The 17,428-nt window shown below is 39.7% G+C and overlaps 1 protein-coding gene across 2 annotated transcripts; it reads left to right on the forward strand.

Moving 5' to 3' along the window:
* Positions 1–11,552: 11,552 nt before the first annotated feature.
* On the forward strand, positions 11,553–14,611 carry LOC113289985 (protein ETHYLENE INSENSITIVE 3-like). 2 transcript variants are annotated; one of them, XM_026539445.1, is made up of 2 exons: positions 11,553–11,787; positions 12,266–14,611. In XM_026539445.1, the coding sequence occupies exon 2, from the start codon at positions 12,377–12,379 to the stop codon at positions 14,237–14,239; it is 1,863 nt and encodes a 620-aa protein (XP_026395230.1). In that variant the 5' UTR covers positions 11,553–11,787; positions 12,266–12,376; the 3' UTR covers positions 14,240–14,611. The 2 variants fall into 2 exon arrangements, with proteins under 2 accessions (XP_026395230.1, XP_026395231.1); XM_026539446.1 differs by lacking the exon at positions 11,553–11,787 and adding an exon at positions 11,885–11,993.
* The last annotated feature ends 2,817 nt before the right edge of the window (positions 14,612–17,428 follow it).

Raw genomic sequence — 17,428 nt, forward strand, 5'->3', positions numbered from 1 at the left:
CTTAGATTAAAGGCAAAACATACTTTTTTTTTTTTTGGAATTTCTCTTCAATAATTTTTTTAGTCATAAGACTCATAACACTTTTTTTCGTCAATCAACAATTTTCGATTATTCGTATCAAAATTGTGACTACATGATCGCTTACAAGAATAAAAAAAAAAATCAAAATACAAGATAATCAAGACCTTAATACAAATAAAGATATCAATTACGAGAAAATGGCGAAGAGAAATAGCCATAAATCGTAACGATATCCAATTTCTGTATATCCGACCATTTAATGTTCTTCTTCTTCAATAGTAAATGCTCGTAAAAGAAAAAAGTAATTTTCCCATAGTCTTGTAGATCCAAACGTATCTGGATGCCCTAAATATCTTCGATTTTATTGTGGATTCAAAGCAATACCGTGTTGAATCATAGAGGTTCTTGAATCTAGAATAGCAAGCTACGAACCGTTGATCAAGGTGAAGAAAAAAACTATACAAAGAAATATGTCGAAAGACATGAAGAACCAATAAAAAAAATTAGTTTTTTATTAAAAAACTACTACTAAAACTTAAAAAGAGCAGGAAGTTAAGGGAGGTTAGGGTTTTGTTTTTCTTTTCTTAGAGAGAAGAGGAAAGGAAAGGAAATGAAAGGAGAGAGAGAGTGGACCCTGTAGAAATAATAATATCAACTATATTTTAGCACTTTTAAACCATCGAAAATGGTAGGACAATGATAGACACATTTTTGTGTCTAAGTTGTCCTCAATTTTCTGTATTGTTGGTACTCAATTTTGTACTTATTGTGGTGTTTTGTGTGTTCGTAGGTATTTTTGGAAAATAAACATTTTTGGAGAATTCGGCTCGAAAAGTTGATAAAAGCACCCCAGGACGACACTTGCTAAACGGACCTCTCCTTTGGATAAGGGATGCTCAATTACTAAGGGGCACCTCTTTCGATAAGGGACACCTTCTTTGCTATACACACCTCAGGGCGCCAACTGTTACCAGCACCCCTACTCTGGATAGGGGCAACCTTCTTCTTTGTTTGAAAAAAATAGATTTTGGCGGGAAATAATTACAGCGGAAGAACATGATAAGGGTTCCGATTTTGGAGCTATTTGATTCAATGGCTGAGATTCTTTGGGATAACTTGATTAAGCGTAACAGGCGTGGTATGATTGGTCGTTTCGATTGAATTTGGCTAGCTAATCCAACAGGCGAAATCAGGGCAGTTCGTGCATGGGAGATTATCACGGGATATTTGGATGATACGTATCGCATGGGAGAATATTTTCTTTTTTATTCAACAATATTCGACCAATCAAGCCAAGATAAACAAGGAAATCCAGCTCAGAACACACGTGTGAGAAGAAAAGGAAAACTACAGAGGAGAAATAAAATCTTGGGATTCTGTGTGCAATATTTGGGAAGATTTTGTATGTTTAACCCTGTGAAACACATATTCAACATGTTTAACTGGGTAAGATTCAAATCATCACAGGATATTCACCAACAGACGCGTGTAGAGATTAAAAAGGCAAATTATTCCCGTATTGTGCAAAGAAATAAAAGAGAAGATTTGGAGCAGTTATGAGGGAATATTTGATCGCTTTCGAGTATATAAAGGGTGCATGTGTTCATAGGAGGGACATGGAGAGATAGGGGTGAAAACAGAGGTGATTGGTGAGCTGCAGAGAAGAATTTAGAGGTTGCAAAATCGTTTCTGCTGCTGCTGCACCTCAAGAACACGAAGAACATTAGACAGTAAAAGACAGTCGTTTTGCTACAGTGCTAGCGACACATCATATTTATCGTTCTCTGTAACAGTTCGGTTTGTAACAAATATAATTGTTACAAACCTGGTTTTCAATATTTTTTCCATTTTCACCTCTTGTAAACACTTTTGAGCGATGGAAAATTATTCTGAGTGTGTTTCGAATATGCGGAGCTAGACCCCAACACCGGGACGACGGAGGAAGACGAATTTCATACATGGGTAAAATTATTTAATTCTTTTAAGACTTTTGCATTAATTTTAATTGAAATATGATTTGAATTAATTGGTTGTCATTTAATTTGATGAGGTATGCTTAGCTTAAATGTTTTGATACATCATTCTTAGGATTTACAACTAATCTTTTGAGAATCTACCTTGGCAAAATCAGAGTCCGTGTTAATTTATTGAGCTTTAAGTGTTGAAAATAAATAAATTGAACCTTATGTTATGAATTCGACGAAATCCTAGTCCCAGTAACTCTCTTCATCTTGTGACAAAATTTTTTGTATATATTTTTCTTTTGTTTTATTAATTCTTAAAACCAATCTCACCAAGTCCGAGTGAACGACAACTCTATTTACCACTATATAAAATTCGATCAGACAGTAAAGCCTATATCAAACATTATATTTGGATTTAGTGGGCACTAAGTAAATTTTTCAACTACCATACTGAAAGGAAGTTTTACGCCAAGCTATAATTGAGAAGGAGTTTTTTAAGTAAGTTATATCTCAAATCCAAAACAAAACTCTTAACACACCCTCAATTCTAGATCGATATCCATGGTAAGTTATCTCTCAAACATAACCTGAAGTAAAAAAAATTCTCGAATATTGCCCGACTGCGACATCATTCATAAAATAGAGTCTGAAAGATGTTTTTTCTTAGAAGTCTAAAAAGGTGCTCAATTAACAAAGCCAATCGCCATTTCTAAATGCCATAATTGATACTCCCTTCTAGCTTATATACTGCAGTACATTATTGTTATCCCAGTGTTGATGGTGGTTTTTAGATTAGGGTTAAAATCGTAAAACCTTAGTCAGACAGTGATGTCACACTTGAGTAATAATGTCGCCACTAGCACATTTATTAAACCATTCAACATGTCTGCGTAAAATTACCAGGGTACCTTTTTTTTATGTAAATGCCATGCTCCAAGTCAGAGCCCTCGGTACTGACTAGCATCATCTCTACACATGCCAGCCGCGCATGCTAGCCAAACGTGCCAATCACGCGTGCCACATATTTTAAACTAGGGTTTCGACACGCTAAAACCTAATAGCCATATCTCCGCGCCAAAGGCATGCCAGCCGCACCACCGTGTCAATGACATGCCATGCCAGCCACATCTCCGCGCTAAAGGCATGCCAACCATGCCAGCCGCACCACTGTGCCAATGACATGCCATGCCAGCCACATCCTCGCGCCAAAGGCATGCCAACCATGCCAGCTGCACCACCGTGCCAATTGCATGCCATGTCAGCCACATATCCGCGCCAAAGGCATACCAACCATGCCAGCCGCACCATATTTCCAATGGCATGCCATGCCAGCCACATCTCCGTGCCAAAGGAATGCCAGCCGCACCACCGTGCCAATGACATGACATGCCATGCCATCCACATCTCCGCGCCAAAGGCATGCCAACCACGCCAGGCGCACCACTGTGCTAATAGCATGCCATGCCAGCCACATCCCCGCGCCAAAGGCATGCCAACCATGCCAGCCTCACCACCGTGCCAATGGCATGAAATGCCAGCCACATCTCCGCGCAAAAGGCATGCCAGCCGCACCACCGTGTCAATGGCATGCCATGCCAGCCACATCTCTGCGCCAAAGGCATGCCAGCCGCACCATCGTGCCAACGGCATGTCATGCCAGCCACATCTCCGCGCCAAAGGCATGCCAACCATGCCAGACGCACCACTGTGCCAATGGCATGCCATGCCAGCCACATCCCGCGCCAAAGGCATACCAACCATGCCAGCCGCAGCATAGTGCCAATGGCACGCCATGCCAGCCACACCTCCGCACCAAATCCATGCCGGCCATGCCTCCATGTCGCTGGCTACCAAACGAAGGGTTGTAACAATCAACGACCACTCTTCCTTCTGAGATGCAAATCTCAGCTGTCTAAGTTCGCCACCAAACGCGTGGCAACTTTTGGCCCAATGCCAAGCCCTAATTTTGGCCGCGCCTAAACTATGCCAAAACCCTAATTTTGGCCGCGCCTAAAACTATGCAAAATCTTAGCTTGGCCACGCCCAAACCATGCCAAAGCCATGCCGGCCATGTCTCCATGCGTTGGCTGCCAAACGAAGGGTTGCAACAATCGACGGCCACCTTTCCTTCTGAGATGCAAATCTCAGCCATACAAGTTCGCCACCAAGCGCGTGGAAACTTTTTGCCCAATGCCAAGCCCCAATTCTGGCCGCGCCTAAAGTATGCCAAAACCCTAAATTTTGGTCGCGCCTAAAACTATGCCAAAATCCTAGCTTGGACGCGCCTAAACCATGCCAAAGCTATGCCGGCCATGTCTCCATGCCGCTGGATGCCAAACGAAGGGTTGCAACAATCAACGGTCACCTTTCCTTCTGAGAGGCAAATATCAGCCGTCCAAATTCGCCACCAAACGCGTGGCAACTGTTGTGTTTCCACAACAAATTAACACCCAGATTAAGATAAGAGAAATCTGATTCAAGGAATCAGCCTTAAGAAAGAGAGATTTGAGGTTTTAACTAAGCTAAAACAGATTCATTAATTTCTTAAGCAGCCACCAACACAGTTCTTACACACTTAATACCCTCAACCAGATAAGAGAGGAGTACAGGGACGAACGGATGAGTGACAACTGTCACCATCTCAAAGGCTACAACTAACTAGAAATCAACTAATCACACACAAGGATAAATACACCCATAAGATTATTACACCCCAGAACTGGTACACCCCACAGACTATCTAAGTAGAATGGAGATACATGAAATTACCCCTCCCATGAAACAATCCTTGTCCTCAAGGATTAAAGGCTGGAAAGTGAGCTGATATATTTGTTGCATCCTCCCAGGTAGCCTCTTCTGCTGATGAGTTTGACCAGTGAATAAGGAGTTGTGGTACAGAATGATTACCTCTGAGCAAGCTTCTGGAATCCAAAACTGCAATGGGAGCAACAATGACTTGGCTTTCATGATCAACTACTGGCAGAGTAGGTGAAGGAATGTGGGAAGCCCCAATTTTCTTCTTAAGTTGTGAAACATGAAACACTGGGTGAATTCTGGCTTCTGGAGGTAACAGAAGCTTGTAAGCAAGGTTACCAATCTTCTGAATGATAGTGAAAGGGCCATAATACTTGGCAGAGAGTTTGAAGTTGCTTCTGAGAGAAACTGAAACCTGTCTGTATGGCTGCAATTTGAGATAAACTAGGTCTCCCACTTCAAAATCTCTGTCAGTTCTTTTGGCATCAGGAAAGTGTTTCATTCTCTCTTGTGCTTTGGTTAGTGTGTACTTAAGAAGCAAGAGCATGTTCTCCCTTTGTGTAAGGTATTTCTCCACTGAATCCACTGCAGTAGTGACAGAGATTGGGAAGGCCAGGTGGGGAGCTTCATAACCATAAAGAGCTTTAAAAGGGGACATCTTGAGGCTGGTGTGGAAACTTGTGTTATACCACCATTCTGTTAAATCCAACCATTGCATCCAATTTCTAGGCTGTTGGTTGGTCATGCATCTGAGATAGTTCTCAAGGCAGGCATTGACTCTTTCAGTCTGCCCATCTGTCTGAGGGTGATAAGCAGTACTCAACTTAAGAGCAGTTCCCAAATGCTTGAATAAATCTTGCCAAAAATTACTGGTGGAGATCTTGTCTCCATCAGACACAATAGAAGTAGGTAAGCCATTTAGTCTAACAATGTGGTACATAAAAGCTTTGGCCACTGAAGAAGCTGTATATGGATGTTGCAGGGGAATAAAATGACTGTACTTTGTGAACCTGTCAACAACCACAAGAATTACCTCTTTCCTGTCACTTTTGGGTAAACCCTCATTAAAGTCCATGCTGATATGTTTCCAAGCATGGTCTAGAATTGGTAATGGCTGAAGCAATCCAGCTGGTAATGTGTGTTATCCCTTGTGTCTCTGGAAAACATCACAAGAAGAGACCAAAGAAAAAATTTCTACTTTCATGTCAGGCCAAAAAAAGTGTCTTAATCCTCATATAGGTGGCTTGAATACTAGAATGACCTCCTACTGCAGATGCATGTGTTGCTAAGATAATAGAATGTCTGATATTGTTGCTAGAGCCAATATAAATTATGTTCTTGTATCTCAGAATTTCAGCATGATAAGTGTAATTGGGACTGGAATTTGGAGCCACAAGTAGCTGAGAAATTAGTTGTTGGACCCCCTGATCTTGTGCATAGCTGAAGATGACTTCTTGTTGCCAGAGTGGATGAGAAATGGTGATGCTGGAGAATGAGATGTCACTGTGATGTCTTCTAGATAAAGCATCAGCTACTTTGTTATCCTTGCCTTTCTTATATTGGATATCATAAGTGTAGCCAAGTAATTTCATAAGCCACTTTTGCTATATGCCTGTAGTTATTTTCTGTTCTAGGAAGTACTTAATACTTTATTGATCAGTCTTTATAGTAAAGTGGTGGCCCAACAGGTAGTGTCTCCACTTAGAAACTGCAGATCCCACAGCTATGAGCTCTTTTTCATAAGTAGAGAGGCCAAGGGATTTAGGTCCAAATGGTTTGATGTAGAAGCATAATGGTCTGCCCTCTTGCATCAGTACTTCTCCAATGCCAGTGGCACAAGTATCAGTCTCCAAGATAAATGGCTTAGAGAAATCTGGTAAAGCCAAAACTGGAGTAGTAGTCATTGCTAACTTGAGAGAATTGAAGGCCTGAGTAGCAGCTGGTGTCCAAGTGAAAGCATTCTTCTTTAGCAAGTCAGTAAGAGGTTTACTGAGCACTCCATAGTTTTTAACAAACTTTCTATAGTAGCCAGTGAGGCCTAGAAATCCTCTAAGTTGTTTTATGTTTGAAGGTGTTGGCCAGCTAGTCATAGCAAATATTTTAGCAGGATCATCTAGAACCCCTTGAGCAGTAATGATATGTCCCAAATATTCTAAAGTAGGTTGTGCAAAACAACATTTGGAGAGTTTGGTATACAGCTGGTGTTTTCTCAATAAGGATAGGGTCAGTTGTAAATGCTTTGCATGAGTCTCCATATCAGGACTGTAGACTAAAATGTCATCAAAGAAGACAGGGATAAATTTTCTGAGGTAAGGTTGGAAGATGTCATTCATCAAGGCTTGAAAGGTTTCAAGAGCATTAGTAAGACCAAAGGGCATGACTGTGACTTCATAGTGGCCATGATGGGTTCTAAATGTTGTTTTGTAAATATCAGCTAAAGTGACTCTAATTTGATGATAAGCTGACCTCAAATCAATCCTAGTAAAGACACAAGAGACAAGTAATCATCCAAAAGTTCATCAATAACAGGTATTGGAAACTTATCTTTTACTGTGATGTCGTTGAGTTGCCTATAGTCCACACAGAATCTCCAGCTGTTGTCTTTCTTCTTCACCAGAAGGATGGGAGAGGCAAATGGGTCGTGACTTGGCTGAATAAATCCACTTTGTAACATTTCCTGAACCATTTTCTCAACTACCTCGTTTTGAACATAGGGGCATTTATAGGGTCTCTGTTTGAAAGGGGTTGAATTTGGGATAAGGGGAATAGAATGGTCCAAAGACCTTTGTGGTGGAAGTGAAGTAGGCTCAGAGAATACATCCTGAAATTGTTGTAAAATGTCAGAGATGACTGGTGGTGGAGGGTCTTGAGGAGGAGTAGAGGATACAAAATACAATTGGCCCATAACACCATGATAGTGTTTCTTAAGGAACCCTTGGAACTCTGTGGCATTAATCAATTTTATTGTAGGAGTTGAAGGTGTACCTACTAAAGTGATCTTTTGCCCATGATGAAGAAAAGAGATATTCAGTGTGGAGAAGTTCAGAAGGATGTCCCCCAATTTATTGAGCCAATCAGCTCCTAAAACAACATCACAACCCCCTAAGGGAAAAATCCTTAAGTCACCAATGAAGTCATGATCTTGCATTTTCCAGTGTAAGCTCTTGCAAATGCCTGAGATGACTGTCTTGTCCCCATTTGCCTCAGTAACCAACAAGTTGGCAGTAGGGAGAATAACACACCCTAATGACTTGGCCAAATCACAGTCAATGAAACTGTGAGTGCTACCAGTATCAATTAAGATGGAAATTGCTTGACTGTTAATAGTACCAGGGATTCTGATGGTCTCTCCAATGGCATGACCTGTGATGGAATGTAGAGATATTTCCATATCACTTTCCACAATAGGAGTATCCTCAGTTTGAGGTATTTCTTCTTCATGTTCACTGCACTCAGTTTCAGATTCTTCAGCAACCATTAAGAATAGTTGTTGTTTTTTGCAGAAATGCCCTGGCTTATATACCTCATCACAATTGAAGTACAAACCATCTCTCTTCCTCTTATGCATTTGCTCAGGTGTTAATCTCCTAATGGGAATCTGAGAAGGAATTTGTTTAACTGGAGTAGGTGATGGAAATGGAAGTAAGGGAGGGAGGGACATAGGCTTGGGTGGGTAATTTTGTGAGATAGGTTGTTTGGTGTTATTGAAAGAGGCAGAAAAAAAATTGTTGGTAGGCCTGTTATTTTTCTGTTGGTTAGCAAGAGTATGTTCTTGCATTCTAGATAAGGAGAAAGCCTGCATCAAGGTGGAGGGATTGAGCATACTGACTGAGTGCTTAATGTCATCCCTTAACCCTCAAATTAAACTCATGACAAAATAATGTTCATTCAACATAGGATATTGTCTATACAATAAGGCCTTAAGGTTCTCAAATTGTTCAAAATACTCTTCTACTGAAGTGGTTTGAGATAATTTATTGAAATTTCCTAAGATATTTTCATTAGCAGGATTTTAAAATCGAAAAGAAGCAAGTTCAGCTAATTCATACTAAGAAGTGATGGATCTACTTGTTTGTAAGTTTGTCAACCACTTATCTGCCTTTCCCTCAAGATGCATAGCTGCCATGGTGATTTTCTGGTTTTCATCTCTGATATTGTTGAGAAGGAAATAGCGGTCGCATTTTTGAATCCATCCTTTAGTATTTTCTCCATCAAATCTGGGAAAATCTATCTTCGGCATTCGAGGGTTGTAGTATGACTCTCGATTTCCCTGCGGTAGATTGAACATGGCTCCTCCTTGATTCGGAATATACGTGTAAGACCCTTCCCCAGTTGCATCTCGATGGTCTTCAGCTCTTTTACTTGAGTAAGTTTCCATAAGCTTAAGGATGTCTTCTTTAGTTAATAATGAAGATTCGAATTCCTGATCATGTGTTGTAATCTTCTCTAATTTGTCATTGATCTTAGTTATTTGTTCAATGAACGAAGTCTCCATTCTATATAATTTTTCATTCACCTCTTTGATTGTAGGATTCTTATCCCCACCCATGGTAGGGAAGTACGGATCTGATACCAATTGTTGTGTTTCCACAACAAATTAACACCCAGATTAAGATAAGAGAAACCTGATTCAAGGAATCAGCCTTAAGAAAGAGAGATTTGAGATTTTAACTAAGCTAAAACAGATTCATTAATTTCTTAAGCAGCCACCATCACAGTTCTTACACACTTAATACCCTCAACCAGATAAGAGAGGAGTACAAAGACGAACGGATGAGTGACAACTGTCACCATCTCAAAGGCTACAGCTAACCAGAAATCAACTAATCACACACAAGGATAAATATACCCATAAGATTATTACACCCCGGAAATGGTACACCCCACAGACTATCTAAGTAGAATGGAGATACATGACAACAACTTTCGGCCCAATGCCAAGCCCTAATTTTGGCCGCGCCTAAACTATGCCAAAACCCTAATATAGGCCGCGCCTAAAACTATGCAAAAATCCTATCTTGGACGTGCCTAAAACATGCCAAAGCCATACCGGCCATGCAACCATGCCGCTGGCTGCCAAACGGAAGGTCGCAACAATCAACGGCTATCCTTTCTCCTGAGATGCAGATCTCAGCCGTACAAACTTGCCACCAAACGACTTGTGGCAATCTCTTGGCTACGGTGAAAAAACCCTAATCTGGCCACGCCAAAGCCATGCCAGCCATGCCTCCATGTCGCTGGCTGCCAAACGGAAGGTTGCAACAATCAACGGCTATCCTTCCCCCTGGGATGCAGATCGCAGCCGTACAAATTTGCCACCAAACGACTTGTGGAAACCTTTGGCTGCACTGCCAACTCTTTGGCCACGGCACACACTTAGCCATGCCAATTCTTTGGTCACGACACCAAACCCTAATTAGCCACGCCAAGAGCATGCACAAGCCATGCCAGCACCGTGGCCACGCCACTGGCTACCAACGGAAGGTAACCATAATCAACGGCTAACCTTCCTCTCAAGATGCAAAATCTCGGTCGTCGAAGGTCACCACCGAACCGACAAGCCTCTCAATCTTAACTTTCCAAACAATAGCAACATGCTACACGTTTTCCACGAAAACACTCGAGACATCAAAACATGTCACAAACTGGGGGATGCTCATCAGGGTATTGGTATGGCGGTTTACAGCGTGCGGCGTACACTACGCCCGTTACAAGAAAGTGTCAAAAGAGTGAGGCGGTTAGTAAATACAAGGAGTACTGGTGAAACGTTTCCTTCATTATGGAAACATCAATTCCAGGCGTTACCCGTTACCGCTTTCTTCCATTTACTCAACCGTTTTCACTTCTTACGAGACCAGGGTACGTTTCTTGCGACTTGCATAAATAGGTCTCACCTATTTCCACCAAACACAAGTTTTGGTCAGGAGAAGACAACACTCAGAAATCACTTGTTAGTTTTCCCATCTGTTAGCTTTCCTCTTTCTGATACAAGTCGTCAAACAACTACTCTTCTCGAATCAACTATTATGGTCTTAACACTCTCTTCGCTTCCCTCCCTAGACCAACCCTTCTCCTTCACTTTGTGACCGAAGCAAGTCTGGAACGACCATTTCTTGGTTTAGGCCGGATTTGTACAGATTGATCTCTCGAATCAAAGTACTCCCTTGCAGTACATTGTTTAGGTTTAGACTCGTTTCTCACCCACACACTCGAAATTACCAAAATCAGCAGAAACTGTTTTCACCCTCAAACACCCAGTTTCTAGGCTAAACTGAAAAATCGATAGTTCTCTTTTTCCAGAAACTTGAGGAGTATCGTTTAGCTCCAACACCTTTTATTCCGAGCACAATTATAGGGCATATGTTGTATCCTTTTATCCATTGTGATGGTCTTACTGTAACTTGGGTGCACCCAATTCAAAACTGCCTCTGACTTTATTCGGAGGGTGCAAAGGACAGGGACGGAGCTAGAAATTCTATACAGGGAGGGCTAATCTAAAAAGTAAAAAATTTAAGGGGACGAAATAATAGATTTGTTTTACAATAATAGAATTTATAAGAGATTTTTAATAGATTTCAAAAGTTTTATGGGAGGCGGGAGCCACCCCTGGCTCCTACATAGCTCCGTCCCTCACAAAGGATACACAAGGATATGTGTAGATGATAAAGGCATGCAGAGCACATGAAAAGAATAGCATGCATGATATTTTGTACTCGGTGGACAATTACATTGTCCTCGTCCCGTGTGACGTTTACTTTCTACTACGCGACTGTGATTAACTATGGTAAAAGTTAAAACTGAAGGCCCAAAGCCTAGTTAAATACACACTCGTACAGTAGTAGATATCCTAAAATTAAATTTATACTCTCTCACCCAAAAGTCTCGGACGACAACAAATTCAGGCATAAAAGCCGCTTTTCAGGTGAAAGAAAACAAAATCCACTTTCATTTCATTTCATTTCAGTCTCTTTCTTTCTGTCTCTCTTGTCACACACATTTCTGAGTTTTATCTGTTTCAATTTGACCCGATCAAATCGAATTCCTGCTGGTAATAATTCTCTCTCTCTCTCTCTCTCTCTCTCTCTCTCTCTCTCTCTTTTCTTTCTTTTTATATTTAGATTAGTAGATTAGTAATTCTTCATCTGATATTCTGATCGGATTCTAGGGTTTTTTTTTTCTTTTCGTTTTACTCGATCACATAGATAGAACGGTTCACTTTGTTACGTATTGGGTTTTAAGATTTCCCTGAAATTGGTACTTCACCTAAATCTTTTGCATCTACTCGATTTTAAGATTTTCCACCCCCCCTAAATCTTACTGATCTGGTGTACTATTAGGTTTCACCGTTTCAGTTTTTTTTTAATCAGCTTCACCGTTTCAGTTTTATCTACTTAAATAATAAATAAAATTCTTAATTTAAAATGAACAATTTTTTTTTTAATAATTTAATGTAATTTTGCTATATTAGATATGCTGACTTCATTCACGAAATGTTTGTTTCTTATATACTTTGTGTATGTTTGCAGGACAAGTGTGAAGAATTTTAGTGCTGATTATGTGTTATAAAACAAGACCATAAGGATTATTTCATTGTTCTAATAGTTTAAACGGTTTGAGACTGACCTATTTGTGGAGTCATGATGATGTTTGAAGACATGACATTTGGTGGTAATCTTGATTCTAAGGTTGTGGTGCTTCCGGAGAGAGACATGTCACCTGAAAATGAACCTGATGCGACTGTGAAAGACGACTATTCTGATGAAGAAGTTGATGTGGACGAGCTTGAGAAAAGGATGTGGAGGGACCGTATGCTCTTGAAGAAACTGAAAGAACAGAACAAGGGGAAGGAAGATCGGGTGGTTGACACTGCAAAGCAACGCCAGTCCCAGGAGCATGCTCGAAGGAAAAAGATGTCGCGTGCTCAGGATGGGATCCTGAAATATATGTTGAAGATGATGGAAGTTTGTAAGGCTCAGGGGTTTGTTTATGGGATTATACCTGAAAAGGGGAAGCCTGTAAGTGGTGCATCCGACAACCTTCGTGCATGGTGGAAGGAGAAAGTTAGGTTCGATAGAAATGCGCCTGTTGCAATTGCTAAGTATCAGGCTGATCATGCCATCCCGGGGAGGAATGATGACTCTAACATGGTTATTAACACTCCACACACCTTGCATGAGCTTCAAGACACCACTCTTGGTTCACTTCTATCAGCTTTGATGCAACACTGTGATCCACCACAGAGGAGATTCCCATTGGAGAAGGGCATTGCACCACCATGGTGGCCCACATCTATGGAAGATTGGTGGGCTCAGTCTGGCTTGCCGATGGATCAAGGTCCTCCTCCATACAAGAAGCCTCATGACCTGAAGAAAGCATGGAAGGTCAGCGTCCTCACTGCTGTCATCAAACATTTGTCACCTGATATTTCCAAGATTCGCAAGTTGGTAAGGCAGTCCAAATGTTTACAAGACAAAATGACTGCAAAAGAAAGCGCAACTTGGTTAGCTGTTGTTAACCAGGAAGAAGCCTCATACCGGAAGCTTTATCCAGGCAGTTTTCCGCTAATGCCCTCAGTTGGCGGATCTTCGTCATTCTCCATCAGTGACAACAATGACTATGATGTTGAAGTGGCCGAAGATGAACTTAACATTGACGAGCAAAAGTGCAAGCCTGAGGATGTAAATCCGTTCAGTGTGGGAACTAGGGAGACAAAGGAAAGGCTAGTGATCCAGCCCTCACCAGCAATAAAGGAGGAGCTTATCGGTTTGAATGTCAGTGGAAAAAGAAAGCCATCTGAAGATCCAGAGATGATGATGAAACAAATGGTATTTACCTGCGAGTACCCTCAGTGCCCATACAACAATTATCGACTCGGATTTCTGGACATGACCTCAAGGAACAACCACCAATCAAGTTGCCAACATCGAAGTATTTTGCCGGGGATCTCAACTGCCTCTAACAGTGATAGAGAAAAATCACCACCAAGTGTATTCTCAATGTCCTTTGGGCAACCCAAGCCTTTGTGCTTACAGCAGAGTGCAACCTTACCATCATCCTATAATCATTCTAGAATTGAACTTCCAGAAGATGGGCAGAAGATGATTACCGAGCTTATGTCGTTCTATGATTCGTATAAACTAAATTACAACAACAGTAGTTCTGATGATGCTAATCTTGGTATGGTTATTGGTGGGCAAAATGTTTATCAGCCGAAAATTGAAGAGAATGGAAATTACTGTGGGCAAGGGGGTTTAGTAGCAGGTAACATCTTCGAGGACACCAGTACATCATTTAACCAAACCATGATCTCGTTGGAGGAATGTCAGACTGATCATTCTAAGGTATTTGATCAACCATTTGAGGCCAGTCAGACTGATATTACTGCAGACTTCGGAGATGCGTCTCCTTTCAATTTCTCTTTTGTTGATTATAATGAGATCTTACCTAGAGGAACTGTGGAAGCTCTGTCCAAACAGGACGCTCCAATTTGGTATGCGTGAAGAGTGGCCTAATTACTCTCCGGTCTTCAAGTGCCTCCACAGTAAGGTTTAGAGTTGTGTGTATAGTGTTTAGCGAAAGTTGTATTGCCTCCGCAGTAAGGTAAAACTTCTACCTGAGATTAGTTGATAATGATATAATAGGTTACAGTCTATCGTAATACTTCTAGGGTTTATATTTTCCGCAGGACCTAGATTCTGGAACTTGCTATTTCTACTGTGATATCATGCTTCTGGTGTGGTCAACTTTTGTTGTTGTTGCACAACCACATATAATTTTGTTTTTTCAGATATAAGTTTATATACTGTTATTGTTAAACTACAGTCTGAGACGTTGAGTCCCACAAGGGATTATAATTTAGCTGCTTAGATCAAGTCCTCCGTGATTTTCATATCCTAAACAAAATCTTGGTTGGAGTTGATAGTTGATTCTATATATTAGGCTGAGTGCTTGTCGTTTAAATCATTAATGCTCTGATAGAGTCTTACTTGTAGATTCCATGGTTTCTGTTGCTCGACTTACTAGTTTCCTACTAATTGACACTATTGAGGGTAGTAGTAAAAGGCATGAGCTAGTGTGGGTTTAAACTCATGCGGGGTAAAGATGCTGAAATTATTTCTTCTTCTGAGTCATGGTAATGTTGTCCATTAGTGTGGAATGTGCATAAAAAACCTTATTTGCAGATATGTGCTGAAACAATGGCTAGGCATTGCATTGTCATTTTGATCTATTGGTCCCAAACCCTTTCCAATATGGAAATTTTCTTGTTTGGTCCTAGGCCCAAATAGTTATTTATTCCTGGGTCTAACCGAAAATTAATATTATTCTTAGGTCCACAAAATGGAAAAGACCTGGCTGCCCCTCCATGATACGTGTGAACGTCTTCTCTCTATTCGAAGTTCGAACCCACTGGTTAGCAAAAACACCTTCTATCTTCGTCTCTCTTCGTTTTTCCTTTCCCTTCTCTATTCTAAGAGAATTCTTGTGATTCAATCAAGGAATCACAAACCAAAAACCTAGATTCCGATCTTTGAGAAACCAAAACTCTAAACTCTAAACCTAGATTTCGATTTTCCATATTGAATCAAGATTTTTTTTCTAAATCTACGAAGATAGTACTGCTCCTATATAAGAAGAAGATGATTATGAAGAATCACCAACACAAAAAAACCAAATAAGCGAGCAAAAAACAAACAAACAGAAAAAGAGTATCGAAATCAGTAGCAGAAAAAGGTATGAATCAGAAGTACATATATGATGTACGGGAAAAACCTAATTTATTTTAACCAATATGATACATCACTGCGTATAAGATGTTTTTTTTTTGGATTTTGACTGTTTAATCAGAGGTACATAACTCAAAATCTGATGAAAATCATCATAAGTGACATGCGTTTAGTGTTTGTGTTTGTAGTTTGTGTTTTCTGACATATAGATCGGTGGGTACATAACTCAAAAACTGATTGAATAACAATCAAAGTGACATGCGGTGTGTTTTTATTGTTTTCTGACACATAGATCCACCAGTACATATATACAATACCGATGTAAAAAATCACTATATTGTTTATATACTCAAAAAAATCAATATGTTGTTTATTATTTTTGGTTGATGAGATAATGATCCACCATTACATATCTCTAATACTTAAGAAATAAGTCTTTTATGCTTTCATTGGATTTAAGCCCTATGAACATCAAGTACATAACTCACATACTGAATAATAACCATTATTATGCTTTCACATGTGATTTTGGGTGTTTTAGGCATATGAGTATGCAGTACATAAGGCCAGTACTGATTATGTAACTTTGATTATGCTTCTATATAAGATTGTTTGTGTTTCTTGCATGTAGATTTTTCAGTACACATAACTCAAAAACTGTTGAATAACAATCAAAAGTGACATGAGGTGTGTTTTTTTCTTTCTTCTTTTCACTTCATACCAATACATATATGTTGTACTGAGGTATAACAGTGCTTTTGTACTATAAAATCATTATGTTGGTTTATGAGATAATGATCTTGGGTATGCAGTACATAAGGCCAATATTGATGAATGTGTTTATGTTTCCATATATGATTGTGTTTAAGTAACATTGTTTATGCTTCCATATATGATTGTGTTTCAGACATGGTGATTGTGCAGTGCATAAATGCTACACTGAAATAAAATTAACTAAATTTTTGTAGGGAAGGTTGTGCCAAAACCTGGTACGAAGTTGTATAGATCTGGACTCAAAGACTTACATATTTTAGTAGCCAACATGAGATTGAGTGGATATACTTTGAGTGATGCGCAATTACAAAAGATAGACGAAGCATCGTCATTCGCGGACCTCCCTTCAAGCATTGGACGCTTATGGAAGTAAAGCCACATTCTTATGGAAGTAAAGGTGCTCAATACTAGCAGTGTATATTAGTTGTACTATGAAAAAAATACTACAATGTATATTGGTTATAAAAAACACAATTAAAACTCAAATAAATTTACATCTGAGCATTAATTTATAGTGATCACTCAATGTATGTGTGTGATAAATTTCAGTGTATATCTGCTGCACTGCTTTAATTAGTTTAAGTCTATAATTACATGTACTGGTTTAAATTCAGTTAGTATTTGTTCTACTCAAAAAGAATAGAGTATATATTGATTGTACTACAGAAAAGTTTAAATTCAGTATATATTGGTTGTACTGCAAAAAAAAAATGTATATTGGTTGTACTACAAAAAAAAGTGTACAATGGAAACTTCAAAATTAGCAATAGATGCAATGAAAAGAAATAAATAAAAAATTACATAAGCTTGAGCAAAAACCAAGGCGTGTTGGTTTATTACATACTAATTTCAAGTACTTCACATACAACCAAAAACTCAGTACATCTGATACATACTGAGAAAGTGAGTGCATAATGGATGCACTGAAAGAAAAATAATGACTGAAAACACTTTCATTCACTTTTAACTCCAGGTATGCAAGGCTTTCCTCCATAATTTTCACAAGTTACCCTTCTATAGTTCCCAGAACAATGAAATTGCTCTTCCCAAATCCCGGTTTAACTTGTTTAGCAGCATCGATTGCCTTTCATGGACAACAACCAACACCAGAGCATTATTTCATGTAAAATTCAGCTACTAAAGCAAATATAACAGTGCATATATGATATACTCTCATAAACTAAAAATCTA

Source organism: Papaver somniferum, chromosome 6 (genome assembly GCF_003573695.1).
Source record: "Papaver somniferum cultivar HN1 chromosome 6, ASM357369v1, whole genome shotgun sequence".
Lineage (NCBI taxonomy): Eukaryota > Viridiplantae > Streptophyta > Magnoliopsida > Ranunculales > Papaveraceae > Papaver > Papaver somniferum.

What these genes read in the sequence shown, in the direction of transcription:
- LOC113289985 (XM_026539445.1), top strand. Translation starts at nt 12,377, where the DNA reads ATGATGATGTTTGAAGACATGACATTTGGTGGTAATCTTGATTCTAAG.